The sequence below is a fragment of the Camelus bactrianus genome, chromosome 15 (genome assembly GCF_048773025.1).
Source record: "Camelus bactrianus isolate YW-2024 breed Bactrian camel chromosome 15, ASM4877302v1, whole genome shotgun sequence".
In the NCBI taxonomy this organism is placed as follows: domain Eukaryota; kingdom Metazoa; phylum Chordata; class Mammalia; order Artiodactyla; family Camelidae; genus Camelus; species Camelus bactrianus.
Genome location: NC_133553.1, coordinates 31,331,079 through 31,350,257, shown reverse-complemented (window position 1 = coordinate 31,350,257; position 19,179 = coordinate 31,331,079). Strand labels below are relative to the sequence as shown.

The following is a 19,179-nucleotide window of genomic DNA, read 5'->3' as shown; positions in this document are numbered from 1 at the left end:
TCTGGTTCCCTGCCCTCCGCTACTAGACCGTCAGCCCCCTGAGGGCAGGGCCCTGTGCACTTTATCCATCCCTCTGTCTTAAGTCTCCAGAAGGTGGCTCCGTATGTCTAGACTCCAGTGAATGTTTCTCAAAGTGAACTGGACTGACCCATGTCTCCTCCCCTGCCCTCCTTCTCTCCTGGTTGTGGTTCTTGCAGCAACCTGGGCCTGTTCTGACTGGATGGGCTAGAAAAGTGGGCAGCCTTACTTTGCCTCAGTGGGTGGTGTATGAGTGTGGGGTGGTGGTGGGGTCCGGGGACATGCAGCCCCTCTCACACTCTCTTTCCCGTGCCAGTAGGAAAAGGAAAGTAGAGGAAAGTTAAGGCCCTTCTTATGGGAAAGAAGGCCTGGGATGTGTCTGGTTGTCCCAGGGCTGGCTGCAGACATAGTTCTAGAAGAGAGCTGTCAGCTGGGAAGCACCCACGCCCTCGGGGCCAGGCTTCTGCTCAGAGGAGCTGCAGGCCAGGGAAAGCCAGTAGAGCTGCAGAGGCAGCAAACGGAGGCCAAGAGAGCCCCTGGGAATGCAGCACAGTGGAGGAGACACCGGGGTTCCATTCCCATGTCTACCTCTGACCAGCCTGGTGCCTTCCTGTACGTTAGTGTCCCCCTTGTCAGATGGAGCTAATGGCCTTTGACCTGCCTGCCTCACGGGGCTGCTGAGAGGGTCAGACAAGGCAATATGGGAACTCCCCTCATCCTGGAGGGTGCCATACAGATAGGAGGTCCCAGGGTTGTTAACAAGGGCTGCGTGAACCCCAATGCTATAATGATGACTCCCAGGGCAAGAGATCTGACCCCAGCTTGTGATCCAGGGTGTCTGACTCTAATTTCCTCTTTCCCCCACCCAGGGCAATCCTTCTACTCCCGGGTGCTGGAGAACTGTGAGGATGTGGCTGACTTCGATGAGGTAGGATACTCTTGGGGCAGCACCAGCCCCCACCCCAGGGGGGAGCCAGCACCTCCCTTTCTCCTGGGGCAATTCTGGGCCTACACCCTGAGGGGCGGCTTGCCCAGAGCTCCTCGCTTCCTGGGAGGAGGCTCCCTCCCCACCTCCACCCTCCACCTCTGTGCAGGAGAGCCCCATGCAGAGCGACTGGCATTGAGAAGGGCCAGCTGGACTCATGCAACAGGCCTAGAGGGGCTTCCTCCCCTGGCATGTTGGGGGCTAGGCTAACCCACCTGGCTTCCAACAAACATGGTCTCACATGGACCTCACCCTTTCCTCTCCAACAGCTGGTGGGCTACCTCTCCCACTGCGTGTCCCCAGGAAGCTTTTTTATTCTTATGAACAAACCTCGGGCTCAGAGGTTGAGAAAATCATTTGTCTCCACTTATGGCACATCATCTCATTGGTCCCTTCAAGGTCCCCTCTTGGTTTTCCACATGTAAGTAGGGATGGATGGACGGATGGATGGCTGCATTCTTTCATCTCTATATTCTTTCCCTCCAAAGACAACCATCCAAGTGTATTTAGTGTGTGTATCTTTTGATTTCCTGTGTGTTCTTACAACATTGGTGGTGGTGTCTCATGAGCATAAAATTTTACTTAAATGGTGTCATGTTATGTATTTCACTTTGTTTCACCAAGCACCATTTTTTAAAATATTTTTTTAATTGAAGTATAATCAGTTTACAATGTTGTGTCAATTTCTGGTGTACAGCACAATGCTTCAGTCAGATAGGAACATACATGTATTCATTTTCATATTCTTTTTCACCGTAAGTTACTACAAGATATTGAATATAGTTCCCTGTGCTATACAGTATAGACTTGTTTATTTTAGATATAGTAGTTAGTATCTGCAAATCTTGAAATTTATCCTTTCCCACCCCCTTCCCCCCGGTAACCATAAGTTTGTTTTCTATGCCTGTGAGTCTGTTTCTGTTTTGTAAATAAGTTTGTCCGTTTTTTTTAGATTCCACATATAAGTGATATCATATGGTATTTTTCTTTTTCTGGCTTATTTCACTTAGAATGACATTCTCTAGGTCCATCCATGTTGCTGAAAATGGCATTATTTTAGTATTTTTTATGGCTCAGTAGTATGAGCACCATTTTCAAGTTCCATCCATCTTGATCTGTTAAGCTATTGCTCCTACAGTACAGTACAGACGGGACACATCCAACACACATTAGGGTGACCAGTCGTCCTAGGACTTGCCTGGGACTTATGGGGTTCCTGGGACACAAACTTTCAGGTCTAAAAGCAGAAAAGTCATGGTCAAGCCAGGGTGAGTTGGTCACTCTATCTACCAGTCCTGTGCACTCCCCTTCCCCCACACAAGGAACTCCTAGCTTGCCTCAACTCCCTACCACCAGACATGCAATGGCTATTCCTATGTTCATCTCCTTCGGACCTGGATGAGCACTTCTCTGGGATATACACCAGGGTCAGGAATCGCTAGCTCACAGGCCATGCATACACTTGATCTGACCGGGACGCTCACGTCTGACACTTCACTAGCGGTGCCTGTTCCCACATTTTCTTGTACACCTGGTGTTATCCAACTTTATGATTTTTTTCACCAGTCTAACAGTGATATCTCATTTTTGTTTTAAAGATACATTTAAAGATTCTTCTTTTGTGAATTGTCTGCCCATATTCTTGGCCCTTTTTCCCTTGTATGTTCTAGATACCCACTCCTTGTTGTTTTTAGATATTGAAATGTCCTCTCCCAGTCTGCCATCTGTCTATTAACTTTGTCCTGATGCACCTCATTGACTAGAAATTCTTAATTCTGGTGTGTTTTCAAGTTTTGTTGAAGAAGTCTTTACAATCTTCTAGGTTACAAATATATTTTCGTGCATTTCTGGTTTTATAGTTGTACCTTTTACCTTGTATGTGGTTTTAGATAGGGGTCTATTTTTTATTTTTCTCCATATAGGGAGCCACTTTTCCTAACATCAACTTTCTAAGCAGTCAATCATCTTCTCTACATTTATTGTATATTAAGGTCTATGTCTGAGCCTTCTAGTCTATTCCTTTAGTCCATCTGTCTGTCCTTGAACTTTACTACACTGTGTTAATAAATATGGCTTTTTAAAAATGTCTTAATATCTGATGAGGCAAGATCTTTACCCTCCTTTTTTTCTGTTTTTTTTTTGGGGGGGGCGGTTGGTAATTAGGTTTATTTATTTATTTATAATGGAGGTACTGGGGACTGAACCCAGGATCCTGTTCATGCTAAGCACGTGCTCTACCATTGAGCTATACCCTCCCCCTCTTCTTTTTTAAAGTTGACCTATTTGTGGATCTTTATCTTCCAGATAAATTTTAAAGTAATTTTATAAAGTCCTTCCAAAAACCAAATGGAATTTTCATTAAATTTTATTGAATTTAAAAATTAACTTAGGAAGACATCATTTTTAATAACATTAAATCATCCATTTCATCTTTTACTAGGATTTTTAAGTTCTCTACAAAGAAGTCTTATGTATTCTTGATTCTTTCCTAGATGCTTTAGGGCTTTGTTATCATGAATGGTATCTTATTACATTTTTCAGTTGACTGTTGCTGGCATAGAGAAATGCTTTCCTTTCCTTTTTAAGTCCCTCTTCTATCTGGCGAACTTGCTGAACTCTCATTCATTTTAATTGTCTATTGATTCTATGTTTTTATGTATATGATAATATTATCTACAAAAAGAAGTGTTTTATCTCTTCCTTTCCAATCTCACCTCCTCACTTCAATATCTTTCCACAGAGCAATGGCTGTGATCTCTTGTTCTATGTTAAACAGTAATGTTGATGGTGGGCATCCTTTCCGTGTTCTCCACGTTAAAGAAAATAAACGCATCTAAAGTTTTGTCATCAAATATAATTGTTGAAATAGGATATTATTATATAATCTTGTTTACTAGTTTACTAAGGGTTTTTATTATAAAATGTTGAACTTCATCAAAAATATTTTTGCACCGATTGAGACAATCATGATTTACTCCTTTAGAATATTTCATAATGTATTATTTTTAGTACATGGGTAGATTCAATTAGCAAATATTTTTATTTAGGATTTCCACAGCTATGTTAATACAATTTTCGTAATTCAATAATACATAAAAATTTCTGGAACAACACAGATAAGATAGAAATTTACTTTTTTCCCTGACATTTTGGAAGAATCAAATGTAAAAACATTAAAGTCTAGACAGTTCGGGGAGAGGAGCTCTTTGACTCCCTTTTCACTTTCTTTATGTCTTCTTGCATCAATTTTGGATTTTTATATTTTTCTAGGCATTCTCACATTTTATCTAGGTTTTCAAATTCATTAGCACATATTTGATCATAATGTTTTAAAATATTTTTTGTGTCTATAACTATTTCCCCCTGTTTATTCCATATATCATTTATTTGTGTTTTCTCTCTATATTTCTAGGTCAGTCTTGCTAAAGATTTTTTTTTTAATCTTGTTAATCTTTGTTAAGAAACAGCTTTTGGCTTCATTAATCTCCCCTACTTTTGTTCTCCATTTCATTGATTTCTATCCTTTTCTTAATTATTTTCCTTCCGTCTATTTTATTCTGCTCTGTGACTCTTTTTCTAACTTCTTGTGTTGAGCACTGAACTCATTATTGTTAACTTTTTTGTTTCTTAATAAATGTATTTGAAGCTATAAATTTTGCTCTATATATGGTTTTAACTGTATCCTATAAAAATTTATGTATAACGTTTTCATTATTATTCAGTTTTAAATATTTCCTACATTCCTTTATGGTTTTCTTGTAAACTCAAAAGTTATACAGTAATACTTTATTTAGTTTCCAAATATATATGACATTATAGCTCCTTATTTTATTCATTTCTAATTTTATTGTGTTATCACAAATCATAGTGTGAACGATACCGATCATTTAGAATTTACTGAGACTTCTCTTACGGCCTAATTCATGGTCATAAATACTCCCTCTGCTTAAAAGGAATGTGTTCAGTGTAAGGCTGTATCTGTAGCTCAGTATAAGCTCAAGATTATTAGTTATTCAGTTCTTCAAATGTTCTGCTTTTTTTCTCTGGTTGATCTATCAGTTTCAATCACGATTTAAAAAAATCTGCTGCTACAGTTGTGATTTATGTATTTTTTCCTACAGTTCTGTCAAGTTGTTGCTTGATGTGTTTTGAAACTGTGTTACTCGTTGTCTATGTGTTCATTATGGCTATATCATTTTATTTTTCCTTCTACCAGGACTTAATATCCTTCTTTGTCTCTTGTGATCTTTTTGCATTAATTTCCATTTTGTCAGTTATTAAGATTGCTATCTCAGCCAACTTTGGTTCATTTTCCTGGTATATCTATTTCAATCCTTTTAATTTCTTGGATTAAATCCTTCAATCCAATTAATTCAATCCTTTTAATCTTTTGTCATGCTCTTATTTTCAATAATGCTGGTCTTTAAATTCAAATGTGTCTTCTTAGGGCATATATTATTAGATCTTATTTTCTTACCCAATATTAGAGTCTCTAGTTTTATCTATTTATCTCAAATAAAATTGCTATTGATACAAGACTTATTTCTACTGCCATCTTCTTTTCTATTTTCCATTTACTGTACTTTCTGTTTCTTTTTTTCCCTACTTTCCAACTTTCAACTGGATAGATTCTTCTGTTAGTTGAAAAGCTATACATTCTATTTTTGTTTTCAAAGTAGTTAAAAACACTGTACTCATGTGTGTGTGTCCCTATTGAGAGCTTATACAAATAAGTAATTATAATTTCTCCTAACATGACAAGTACCTTAATATTCTCCTGCCTCTTTGATTTCCCCACCTCAGTCCACATCCTCATGCTGACATTTTCTAGATTCGAATTTTAATTCTGTGTTCTTATGCATGTGTGTTCTCTTTTTCCATCACTTGTCTTAGCCATCTTTGTTGTTTTTTAAGACAATTGTCTTTACCAGGATACTTGATCACTTTTACTTCTCGTATCTCTAAAGAACCTCTTAGAATTGTTTTCCTTCTTATTTGAGTACCTTCTCCAGAAGCAATTTTAATTTAAATCTTTATGTAGCAAATCTTTGAAAGCTTTGTAAATCCTAGAATATATTTCTTATTTCTTCAAATTTGAATGAGAGTTTCACTAGACATGAGTCTAAGCTCAAAGCTCTTTCTGTCACAACTTCAGAAATGTCATTCCCTATGGCTGTTGAGAAGTCCAATGATCATCTGATTTTGTCTCTTTGTGGGTGATCATTTCTTTCTCTCTGGAAAACTTTGATATTATTAGTTTTTATTACAATGTGTCTATTGTGGATTTCCTTATCTTTCTTGTTCTGCACTACTTTGTGAGCGCTTTCACATCTAAGGCGTTTTGTCTTTCGTTTACTGTGGAAAATTCCATCTTGGTTATTTTTTCCAAACATTCAGTTTTTATATTGTTCTCGCCTCTGCAATTCGTGTGATCAGATGTCAGTATTTCTTCTTCTAGCTGCCACTTCTTAGCTTTTCTGGTTTCGTTTTTTGTTTGTTTGTTTGTTTGTCTATGAATCCTTTCCTACTGTGTGGGAGTTCTTTGAAGTGATCTTCGAATTTACTAATTTGGCCTTTTTTCTTACGATGCCCAGCCCTTGTTTCATATTGCTGATACATATTTTCACAGTCCATTTGTTCTAAGGATGCTCCAGTTGGCGTGTACTGTTTAGTATGTTGTCTTTCTTTCATAGGAGAGATTCTCTCTCAATCTCTTTACTTCGCTCTGTTTACGCCCCCCTGGTATCAGCTAGTCTGTCTGGTGATGAGTAATGAAGACGCATCATCAAAGCTGCTGTGTCAGTCCCTTGGGGTTAAGGGCGGGCACGAGCACCAGGGGAGCCCCAGTCACCACGGAAATAGAGTCCGGGTCTCATCTCTAAGCCTTTAAGGAGAGACATGGTTGACAGAAGGAAGTCCTGACTTTTAACAAACTAGCTCTGGGGATTCAGTGAGAGAAAGTATGAGGCAGCTGGTCTATCAACATCTATTTATTAATCTTCATTCCAGTCGGGCTTTTGTCACAATGTTATCAGTAAAGGAGCAGGCAATGATTGCCCCAAGGTACTGCCAGGGAGAGAGCGAGCAGAACGAACAAAGACTTCCTCCAACCTATTCTCCCACTGCTGAGTCCACCCTCCCCTTCCCCCGAACCTGAATGGCTGCAGCTTCCCCAGCCCAGGCGCCAGCTCGCAGGGCCTGCGGTCTCCCTGCGCTTCTCACATTCCTTTGTCTGCTTGTTTGTTACTTCCCAGAATCCATATTTCTCTCTTGCTTCTGTTGTTTCTCCAGGGTTGACTTTGGGGTGACACAAAACAGCAGCTCTGCTGTGACCCCAGAAGAGCTTACCCCAACTTTCCTGGGCTTTGCCTCTCACATCTGGCTCTGTTTGGGCTGGGAATGGCCTCATGGCCCCTGTTCCCTTTGAGGTTGGCATTTAGCTGAGCAGCCTCCAGGCTGAGGGGCCACCCACAACTGCTGTCTCCTCCTCACCCAGGGCCCATCCAACACAGTGCTGCTGTGTCCATAGTCCCAGAGCTGTAGACACAGGGGAGCAAGATCTGAACCTTCTCGCCAGGCTCAGGAGCCACCACTGACCATCACAGCCCCCAAAGAGCACCGTCCCCAGAGAGAGTTCTGTTCTTGCCTTTTCCACCTCCTGGCCGTGTGACTTTCGGCCTCAGTTTCTAAGCCTCAGTTACCACATTTGTCAAATGTGGCTGATAATCCGTCTGAAGTCTCTTCATGGTTCATGAAGTAAAACTATGAACACAGCGAGGGATTCAGGGAGCCAGTCCTGTGTATTCAGCCTGATGTCTCAGCCTCAGCCTCAGCCCACTGCACCACCTACCCAGTCCACTTCCTCAGTCAGGCCCTGAGAGGGAGGGCCTGGTTGGGTGTAGATGCAGGCAGCCTGGCCCAGTCTCTCAGTCCTGCCTCTCTGGGCCTCTGCCCCCAGTCGGCCAGGCAGAGCATCTGACTCCCTCTTCCTCACCAAGTCTCCTAGGGGACATGTCCACCCAGGCCTCCAGCCGGCAAGCAACCTGATTCCCCTTCCAAGGGCACTGTCACTCTTTTCCATTAAGTGCACCCTGGAACACCTGAGCCATGGGTATACATGACATTCCAAGTTAATCACCGCATCCTTCCTCTTCCCAATGCACAGGGCAGCAGGAGAGTCAGTCCAGCCACGCACCAGCACGGGACCACATTCTGAGTACCTAACGTGTGCCCGGCCCAGGTAGAGATATCCCAGAGGGAGAGGCAGGCAAACAGCACACACACATCCCCGCAGGCACTTGGGCACAGGGGAGCCTCTGGGTCAGCGCGGAGAGACCAGGGAGTTATGAGCAAAAGCACGTGCTAAGATCAGAGAGGAGGTGCGAGGTGGGGAGAAGTTGCTCTCACCTGGGGAAAGTTCTGCATACCCGCGGGCAGACAGGGAAGTTGCTGGTTGTCACAATGGAGAACCTACCAGCACTTGGTGGAATGGGAGCAAAGATGCTAAGTGACAGGAACTTGCCCCTCACTTCCCCGCTGGGCAGTCCCATGGGAAGATCACAGCAGCAGTTTCCCACAGTGGCAGCATGCTGCTTCCTGAGCAAGCTGTTTCCATCCAGTCTCCACAGGAACCTACAGGTGATGAAACTCCGGCTCAGAGTTGATGAAACTCACCTTCCCACGGTGACAGCTGTAAGCGGCAAAGCCAGGATTCTAGGTCTACACTTAGATGAGATTCTAAGCCCCCTCTGAATGCAGCAGTAAAAACTCCTTGGCCTGACCCCCACCGCCCCTACAAGGCCTTACTGGGGTATCTCCACACCCCTGCCTCCATTTCTCCTTCTAAGAAGCAGCTTGCAGCCTGGCTGCCACTGGTCTGCAGGGCACACCCCACAAAGCACCAGCTCCCACCTCCTGCTTGGGGAGGGCCCAGGGGTCTCGCCAAAGAGAGCCTGAAGCTGCACCCATACTTACCCCTGTTTCCCCAGCCTGGGTGGACATGTCCTAAACTCCCTGGCTAGTCCCTGAAAGAACCAGCCTGTCAGTGATTCCAGAATAAGCTTGGAAAAGGAAACTCAACTGTCCCGCTGAAGGCCTCTGGACTTCTGAGAAAGTCTCTTTTCTCACCATTACTGTGTCTGGGACCTTTGGGAACCAGCTCAGTGAGGTATAAACCCATTAGTCTTGGAGTCATGAGACCTGGGCTGCAGTCCTCACTGAGGTGTTAACAAACCCTGTTTCTTTGGGCTGGCCACTGAACCTCTCTGGGCTTTGGATTCTCCTTTTGTAAAATGGGGATAACCTCCTTGCTCTGCCACTTTACAGAAATAGTGTGTGGCTGAAAATGAAATAAAAGACATGAAAACAAATTATTTCTCCCTCCTCTGCTCAGACAAGGATGAGAGGGGCTGCTGCAGGCGGGGCAGAGGAACCTGAATGGGGAGGAGGTTGAGGGACGGGAACATGGAAGACAGACAATGCTCTGTACAACAAAGGTGGAAACAGAGCCTGGACCTGGTGTCTCCTTTCCCGGAGGCTGGAATCTGAGATCCTGCATTTAACCTGCAATATGGAGAAGCTAGACAGAGAGAGAGAGAGGCAGACAGACAGCCTTTGTGCTGGGCCAGCAGCCAGCAGAGGCCCCTGAAGGGGTGGGGGCAAGGGGTAGGAATGGCCACGCCCAGTCCAGCTCAAGCCAGTTTGGTTTGGCCTTAACCAGGCTCTCTGTGGACCAGATCCCCCAAGAGAGGCCAGAATAACAATAGTATTTGTAGGAAGAAGAGCAGCTGCTGCGTGCTGAGCACTTGGTAGAGGGCAGGACGGGCTGAGAGTGTCCACAAGCGTTATAACTCACTGCAGCGCACTGGGCTGGCGTCAGCCCAGGCGATAAGTAGCAATCAGGATTTGAACCCAAGTCTAATTCCAGAGCCTATGGTCACTTGCAAAGTGGACAAGGCTCAGTCCCGCCCACAAGGGGCTCAGTCCAGTAGGGAGATGGACCCAGTACAGACAAATACGGACTATAGGCTTTCTGAGCCCAAGGGGAGGGCATCAGCAGGGAAAGTGGAGGGTCAGAGGGACCTGATCTCATCTGCCCCTTTTGCTTGTACCTGGAAGTCAAGGCTATGAGCTCCATGGGACCAGGAACATACTTTCTGCTTCATCATTGGCCTGGCACTCAGCACTGGGGAATATTGCTGCGTGAAAGAATGAACAAAAGGATAAACCCAGCTGGAGTCCTGGGTCTTTAACTTCCGCAGACAGTCTCTTTTCATTTCACTCTAAAGCTTTGCAACACATCCTAAGATTTTTCCCTCCCAAAATCTAGAGGACTGTCCCTTTAAGGACATTGCGTTGCGGATTTTGGTTGGTTTCAAACCTCGCTGATGCAGCTCAGGGTAATCCAGGTCATTCTCCATCTTGCATCAGGGAAACCTTTCCATGGAGTCCTAGATTGCTGGGGCTGATAGGATGCAGAACTCTGCTACCTTGGCCAGCACCTGCCAGGTCACATCCAAGTCTAGAGCTGGTGAACTGGGTCACAGCTCCACACTCCCAGGGCTCCTTGAGAACCCCTTCAGACAGAGGTCCTCTTCCATCCTCCTGCCCCTAATGCTTGCTGCCTTACTTCCGTCAACATTCCTGTCACAGGCTGCAATTTCAGGTCTATGTCTGTCTCCAGAACTACCCAGGAGCTCTTGAGAGACATCCCTGCATCTCCACACAGAGCCTGGCACACAGAAGGTGCTCAGCAAACGTATAAGATGCTCAGTAAACATACAAGGTGCTCAGTAGACATACAAGATGCTCAGAAAATGTTTGTACCTGCATGGGGCTTGCTGGCTATGACAATTTGAGTCACAGTGTTTAGCTCCTACGACCTGAGTCCCCCAGCGTGTTTAGACGCTGAAGTGGGCGGGATCTTAGATAAAGTGTGGGTTCCCTCAGCTAGGTCACTGGGCTGCTGATCTTTAGGGCATCTCCAGAAGTAGAAGGCACAACCCCCAGCTGTTGTGGCTGTAGGAAGAGAATTATGCCAGTGCGGCCTCAGGCTGGAGAGAGGCTCTCTGTCCCCAGTAGCCCCCTGCAGTCCCTGCAGTGTCCCTCCCCAACGATGCCAGACCTTGCACCAGCTCCTGGAACTGACAGCAACACAGTGAGAATCACTGTACCAAACCACCATGTTGATTAGCTCTTACCCTGAGCTGGGTTCTATGCTAAGTGCTTCATCAGCCTCACAGTAACCCAGAGAAGCAGTACTGTGGCTTCACAATCATGTTACAGGGAAGGAGGGGGAGGGATGGAGAGGGGAACTCACCCGCCCTCACCCACAGGCTAACCGTGAGCAGCACTGCAGTCAAGGCAGACATTGGAAGCCTATTTGTTGAGTGCCTACCATGTGCCAGGCCCCGTGCTGGGTGCAGGGAGACCCCAGTGAATGAGACAAGAATGGGCCACCGGCTCTGCTCAGGCTCTGGACTGCTAAGCGAGACAGTCAAGCTATCCCAGGAATTTTGGAGGCAGCAGGAAGGGAGGGAGCTGTTGTGTAGAGAGACAAGGCCTAGGCTTGGAGCCAGTTCTGCCACTTTTGTTAGTCCTCCCTGACAGGAGTCTGACTCTTAGAGAGAGGCACAGGTAGCATGGGTGACTGTCACAGTCACCTAGTGCTGTGTAACAAACCATTCCAAAGCTCAGAGAAGTTGACAGGCCAAGTCAGAAAGATATCATCAGAAAGTGATGGAGGGAGAGGTCAGGGAGGTGTGAGGGTCAGCCCCACCCAGGTACTCAAGCTCCCACAGGAAAAAAGAAACAATTGAATAAAACCAAATTAAGTCACACCTCTGATTTCTGCAGTGCTGAGTCACTGACAAAATCCTGTTTCTGTGTGATCCCATTTGGTTCTCTGCACAGCTCTGTAAGGGAGATTCTGCCTCCCTCTCCTCCCCACCCCCACTTTGCAGATGAGGCAGCTGAGCGCAAGGGAGAGGGACAGGCATGGCCTCGAGGCATGAAGCTACCTAGTGGCAGAGCCAGGACTACAACTCTTAGAGTTGGCAGAAGAACTAAGAGAAGTGACCAGCGGGCAGGTCCTTCGTTACTCAGTGGAACTCACTGCTGCCCACGGGGCGCAGTGGATGTCGGCTGCGGCTGCATCGGCTGAGTGGAGGTTGGCAGCGTTGAGAACCACTGAGCGAGAGACAGGGACAGAGACAGAGGCAGAGAGACAGACACACTTCCAGTTTCCTGGTTCCTCTGTGTTCACCTAATTAATGTCATGCTTCAACACCCCCTTCCGCAGCTGGTGCCATTTCCACAGCTCCTTTTCCTCCTAACCCCTCCCTCTTTCCCAGGCTAAAATCCCACGTGCATCAGGTGGATCAAACATGCTTTCACCCTTGATTCTAAGAAAACAAAAATCTCGGTGTCCCTCCTCCCCTCTGCACTGCGGCTTATGAGTTAGGCCTTCCCGCGCTGGTTTATTTCCCTGCAGCCTAATAACAGCAACTTCATTAAGAAAGCCGTGCTCCCAGCTGAGCTGGAAGCCTCCAGACAGCAGGAGCAGGAGCAGCTCACTGAGGCCTGCGGCCAGGCTGCCTCCCACGCTCCCTTCCCTGCCCTTCTTCCTTCTGTGTCCACGACCTCCCAAGTCCCCCCACGCCCCTCTCACAGCCCTCTTCCTCCTCAGGTCCCCTGTCCATCCTCTGCTTCTTCCTCCTTCACCTGCCGGCTCCAGCTGACCACGGAGACGTCAGGGGCTTCCCTGGGCCTCGGCCAGTGCCGGAGAGAGAGGACATGAAGGCCATCTTCCTGAGACAGGCTCTGTCCACACTGGGCTGTGACCTGCCACGTCCCCCAGCTCCCGGGTCCCCCAATGGGAGAAGGCAACACAGCTTTGAAATGGCAGACTTGCAGGGTGGGCTGTCAGAAGCCTTCCCAGCACCTGCTGGGCCACTAACAACAGAGTCCTGTCACTTCCCTGAGCCCTAGTTTCTCTGTCTGTGGGATGGAGAACTCATTACCAGCCTCTCGGGTTGTTGTAAAGACTAAATAAATTAATGCATCTAAAGCATTCAGACCTTCATAGTGAAAAGTTCTCTACCAATGACAGCCATTATTAATTTTCCTATTTTTATTTATTCCTAGCCTATTGTGCATTCCGAATTTGGTAGGGTATAAAAATAAAACTTAACAAGTCGTTGCCTAATGGGGGAGGGCATAGCTCAGAGGTAGGGTGCGTGCTTAGCATGCGTGAGGTCCTGGGCTCAACCCCCAGTATCTCCATTAAAAAATTAATTAATCAAATAAATTAAATAAAGCCTAATTACTTCCCCTCAATAAAAAATTTTTTTTTAATTTTTAAAAAGTCACTGCCTTCCATCTGCTCTGTCAAATCCCCCCAATACCAGATACCAACTCTCAGCAGCAGGTTGAGCAGACCTCAGAGATTTCTGGTCGTTTTCAGTTACTCAAAGTCCAGTTCAGAAGGTTCTACTGCTCCACCCTGGCACCCCTTCTCTCAGGCTTGTGGCTCAAGACTCAGAGTGAGACAGGGACCTGCTCAGGCCCTCCACCTCCTCCTTCCCCTCCAGCAGGGGCCAGGGGACATGGTCTGATACTTGGTCTCTGCCATGGACGTGGCCCTCCTTATGATGTGGCAGCTTGCAGGTGAGCTCCAACCAGCTCTTGAAGCCTCTGAAAATCTCACAGGACACCATGGGGATGTGTTCTGGATGTGGATTTCCAACCTTGGACCCCTGGCTCCACCCACTCCAGCTCCTACCCCTGCCTCATCTGAGCTGGGGACCCCTCCCCAGGCAGGCAGCCATGGGTGGAGAGTCAGCAGGCTGGCTCGAGCCCGACTAACTTTCACAGCACCCACTGAACCCACAGAGCATAAAGGTGCCACAGCAGGCTCCTTCCTGGCAGCTGTCCTTGCCCAAAGGTGCTCCACGGTTCTCTCGAGAGGCTCAGGGGCAGACTAGTCAGTCCACCGCCCGGGCAGATGTCACTGGGAACTTGCATGACAGCCTCCCCTTCCTGCAGGGCCTCAACCTCTCTGAGCTATTCTGCCAGGAAAGGACCTCAAAAACACTGTGCCTAGGATGTGACTCTTTCCAGCTCTCCCTTTCCCCCATCTTCTTTTACATCACAAAAGGAGGAAGAACCAGGGGGTGATGGTTGGGGTAGCAAACCTTTAAAGCATCCCTGAGGAAAATGCCTGGCCCTGCCTGTTGGCAGCTCTCTTTAGAGGATGGAGAACTTTGTACGTTTTGGCCTGTTTTCAGACCTTGTTGCCATTTCTCGGACATCTGGAAAAATTGCCTTGAACTTCCCATTCATCATTATTATTGACTCAATAATGAGACCAAGATGGAAGGGTAAATCTAGAAATAGTGAGTGGAGACAGGCTATCCCTCCTCTGTGGGTCTGACCCTAATAACACTAGACTGCTAAAATCTGTCCCCAAAGTTAACATTGCCAGTGTAAGTGGTGGTTTGACCTGAATGGGGAAGGCAGAGCTTGGACTGGTCAGAGTGAGCCTGACAGGAGAGCTGGAAGCTAACAACTCCACTCCACACACAGCAAAACCCAAGCTCACCAGCCACAACCCTGGAGCCCACCCCACTCTGGTTGCACCACACACTCACAAGTGACCCCAAGAACTAGGAGACCACTAGGAATCAATGGAAAAAGCTCTGGACTGAGAATCAGAAGCCCTGGTTGGCTCTAGGTTCTCACACTGACTATATGACCTTGGGCAGGTCACCCAGCCTCTACAAGCACCATCTACAAGACCCACGCTACAAGGTGGTGTTGGAATTAAATGAAATTCCAGCTGTGAGTTTTGTCCCTGTGGAGCATGGGCTGATGTAAGGGGCCATCTTACCAGGGATCCCCTTTCCCGTTCCCCATACCCCTCCCTGTCATTTCTACCCAAGGCTACAGCTGTCTGTCTCTCCCCAGACCTTCCGGTGGCCAGTGGCCAGCAGCATCAACAGCAATGAGATGCTTGAGATTCAGATCTTCAACTACAGCAAAGTCTTCAGCAACAAGTAAGTGTGGGGTAGGGCGGGGCAGGAGACGCGGGGCCCAGAGGGGTGGGGATCCTGCCTTGTTCCTTGGGATGCCCTCTCCTTTGAGTTTAAAAGGGGGACCCACACCCACTGCCTGCCCTGGATTAACCTCAGTTTGGGATTAGGAATCAGGAAAGGCCGAAACATGTGGGCTCCAAGGATTCTGCGGTTTTTATGAGGAGTCTGCAAGATCTCAGCTGAGTACGAGGTGTGGGCATTCCAGGCCTGCTGGCAAGGACGCCTCCCTTCAGCCTCTCAGGGCATCCCATCATTCAGGCAGCTGTCTCCAGCATCCACAAGAAAGGCTGTTTAGATACCCCATCAGGGTCCCCCAAGATGAAGCATGACCTTCTTCCCTGAGATGAAAGACCTGTAAGGACAGGAGAACATGCACAACAAGGTGGATGTGGAGGAAGAAGCAAAATCAGAAGCCAAGGGTGGGGAGGGTCATCCAAGCAGCCCAGTAGGGACCGACAGTAGATGACAGAGCGTCTGGGAGCCTCAGAGCTCAGTCAGTGCCACCCTTGCCATACAGATGGGGAAATTGAGTCTCAGAGAGGATACTGAGGCCACGTGGGTAGACAGCAGTGGAGTGGGGCTAGGATACATGCCTTCTTCCTTCCCTTCCTTGTCCTCAAACTCCCGGAAACCGCGGTATGTGAGCAGTGATGGTGGAAACCAAGGACGTGGAAGAGACTGCTAAATCGTTTAAGTAAAAGCTGCTAGACCGATCCCTGAAGTGCTGGAAACCCTTGAAAACATCAAAACTCCTGCTATACACAAATCAGAAGTATTCAGTAAATTGTTTAGGAAACTGACTACCATGACAGTCAATATGCTGGAATATAAGGCTTCGATGAATTGTTCTAAAATGCCAGCAAGAGGGAGACAGAAGGGAGGAGTTTCTATTCTGATTCTCCTTCTCCTCTCTCCCCACCCTCCCTGCCCCCACCCAAGAAGAGGCAGGAAAGCCCACAAGGGGAGGCCTGGGCCTGGTGGGAGAGGATCCTGCAGTTTCCATGGAAACCTGAAGGATGTCCAGGGCACTGCTGACTGCAGAGCTAGGGTGAGAAGGAGGGCCCACCCTGCCACAGGCCAGTTCAGTGGTCGGAGAGGGAGGATGCGGTGTTTGGAGTCAGGTGGGGCTCGGGTCTCCCACTCTGGCATCTAGGCTCCATTTCCCGGAGCCAAAGAAAAAGCCCACCTGGTATTCGCCCTCTGTCCCCACCAGGGCTTGGCTCAGTCACCAGGCTCCTTCTTATGGGGCAGCTGGGGAGCTCTAGGGGTCACACTGGGCTCAGCAACCAGCAAAGCCATACCCACTGCTTGAGACAGTGGCTGGCACCCAGCAGGCCCCCAATCCCTTTGTGGAATGAGTGACTGAATAAATGCCCTCTTGGGTCAGGAGGAGAAAGTGTACAGGGCGGGAGAGTCTGGGAGCAGGAATCTAAGTGGTCCTTCTTCTCTGAAGAGTTCTGGGTGCGTTTGGGGAAACCGAGGCTGGTGTGAGAAACAGAACCTACCTATGGGCCTGATCCCACCCCTCCTTTGGAGAAAGAAACTTGTTTTCAAAGTGGGGGGCAGCTTGGAAACTGGCTCCTCACTCAGCAGTTGTAGAGGCTGCTGGGAGGAGGAGAAGGATGGTGGGAAGGAAGAAAGTGTCCTAGTCAGAGGCCAGGAGACCCCATGGGGTCTGCTTGGCCCACACTGAAAGAGGTCCTTTTTCAAGAGCCTTGGGCTGTCCTGTGATGATGTGGTGTTGGGTCCAGAGGATCTTGTGTGACACCCTCTGCCTGTCCAGGACCCTTGAAGGGTGATTGCTTGACCCAGACACTGGTCTCCTGGGGCTCCTGAATAATTCAGGGGCCAGGAGAACACAGGCCTCAGGCACCCGACACCACCTCCCAGGGGAAAGCAATGAATTATTGACAGGTCCTGGTGCCTGGTTGCAGCTCTATTGTAGTCAGTCTGTGGGCCTGTCTGTGTCTGAGGCCCCCTCCCTGCTGGCTAATTACCTAGGAATCCTGCTCCCTCTCCGGCTACTCTGGCTACTCTGGAGCCTCCATGGGGGCCAGTCCGCCCTTCTGAGCTGAATGTGGACTCTGTGGGGGGCGCCCCCTGTGCAATGGGTAACCTGGATTGGCTGCATAAGGGAGGTTGTCAAAGGACAGAAGATTAGATTCCAGCCCTTTCACCAACAGCCTTGGGGAAACAGGCCCAGAGAGGGCCTTTGCCTAGGGTCATGCAGCAGGGTCAAAGCAGAACTTGGTCTTCAACCCAGACCCCCTGAACCCTGTGCCAGCATTCCCTCCCGAAGAATGAACAGCCTCACACCTCCACTTTCCAGGGAAAGGACCCAGCTGTCCAGGGGCATGGCAGCCCACCCTGGGCATGGGAGCCCACCTCTCAGGCAGCTCCTCCTGGCTGACCCACCCAGAGAAACAGAGGTAATAGGCAGACCCCGCTGAGTTTCCGCCAGGCTAGACAAAGGGTAACCAGGGTCCAGGTGTGGGGCGTGGTCTCCAGGGTCACCATGCAAGCCAGAGCCAAGGCTTCCTTCCTGCACCAGCTCCTTTCCCCAGAGTACATCTGTGGAGGCGTTGAGGGGCAATGGAAGCAGCAAGAGGGCACTTGTTTTGAAGTTGTGTTTTCATAGCAAGCACCTTGGTTTTGCTTTGATGGTACGTTACAAGTTTGTAAAAAGAGCAAAGCTTTATAAAAATGTTTTTCATTATGCTTTACATAAGACTGAGATCATATCAATCGTCTATTTCAAAGAATACTATTTTTTTACCTTTGTTTGGGGAAGTAGGGGGGAAGGGTTAGGAGTAAAGCACCACCATCTCAACCCCCCCCTGGGGCTGTGATGAGCCTAGTCCTTTGGCCTTGCTAGCTCCCAGGATCCCTACCCATCCTCTGGGTGGCAGTTGAGCTCCGGCTCTGTGAGGCTGCGCATCTGCACCCAGAGCCCATCCTGCAAAGGGGACCAGGCTGCGTGGGCCCTCTAGATGGCAAAAACGCCCCAACGCCGACATCTGACGACGTTCACTTGCGTGTACTCACCACCGCCCAGTAAAGCAAGCAGTCTCACCTCCTTTGGGGACATGGGAAAAAAGCAAGGCTCAGAGAGGTTGGAGAACCAGCCAAAGTCACACAGCTGCCCAAGTGGTGGAATCTCCTTTAGACCCTGCTGGCAAACCTACCTCTGTCTGACTCCAGAGCCCAGGCTCTTTCTGCTGTCTACACTGCCTCCTATTAGGGATGGCATTTAGTCTGTGTGTGGACAGGGCTTGGGCCAGGGCCGAAGGAGCAGGGGATTTGCCAGAAGGCAGACCTGGGCTTACTGTGTGATTGAAGAAGAAGTGGATGGATGAACAGTCAGGACGAACAGGTCCTGATGCCTGGTTGCAGCTCTGTTGTAGTCAGCCTAGTCAGGCCCCATCATGGGGCATCTAGCTGGGGCTTGAGAGCCTGTGTCAAAGAGGCGGTTTAAGGGACTCCTCCTGGACGGAATGCTAGACAAGCTCTCCTTTAAGGCCCCTCTCAAGTCTAAAGATCTGAGACTCTGACCTTGGTTAAGCCTGGAAGGCACAGAAGCCTTGTCTGAGCACTTGGGGTGGGGGCGGGGGTGGTTGGGTGGAGGGTGGAGATAGCTCCATCCTGCCCCCTGGGGGTATCTTGTGACATTGCAGCATCTCTGCTGATCCCTGGGCCTCCCTGTCTGAGCAACTTAGAGGCAAAGTTGTGCCTGTGCACAAAACACTCAGCAGGTGCTCACCAGGTCCTAGTGGCACTAACATGGCCTGAAGTTCCAGTCTGCAAAGGGCAGCAGTAGAACAGGGATTCTCCAGATGTGCTCCCCCACCACAGTCATCAGCATCTCCTGGACACTTGTCAGAAATACCCATTCTCGGGCCCCACCCCGCCCACTGAGTCAGACTCCCTGGGGCAGAGCCTCTGGTGAGCTGAGGCTGCCTCTCACCCAACTTACCCTCTTAGCCATCTCTCCCAACACTGAGTTCAGTGACTTCACACTGGAAACTTGAAATTGGCCTTGGTGGGAGTACTTACACCTTGGAAGTGGGCAAAATTTACAAGTCA

The 19,179-nt window shown here is 48.3% G+C and overlaps 1 protein-coding gene across 4 annotated transcripts in view; it reads left to right on the top strand.

The window, feature by feature from the left end:
* Window positions 1-19,179, top strand: part of OTOF (otoferlin) — an 83,553-nt gene that overhangs the window by 9,527 nt on the left and 54,847 nt on the right. For all 4 annotated transcript variants that reach the window (XM_074341499.1, XM_074341501.1, XM_074341502.1 and 1 more), the window contains exons 2-3: window positions 888-946; window positions 14,969-15,057. In XM_074341499.1, coding sequence (XP_074197600.1) covers window positions 888-946; window positions 14,969-15,057 — 148 coding nt within the window. The remainder of the gene's footprint in view (window positions 1-887; window positions 947-14,968; window positions 15,058-19,179) is intronic.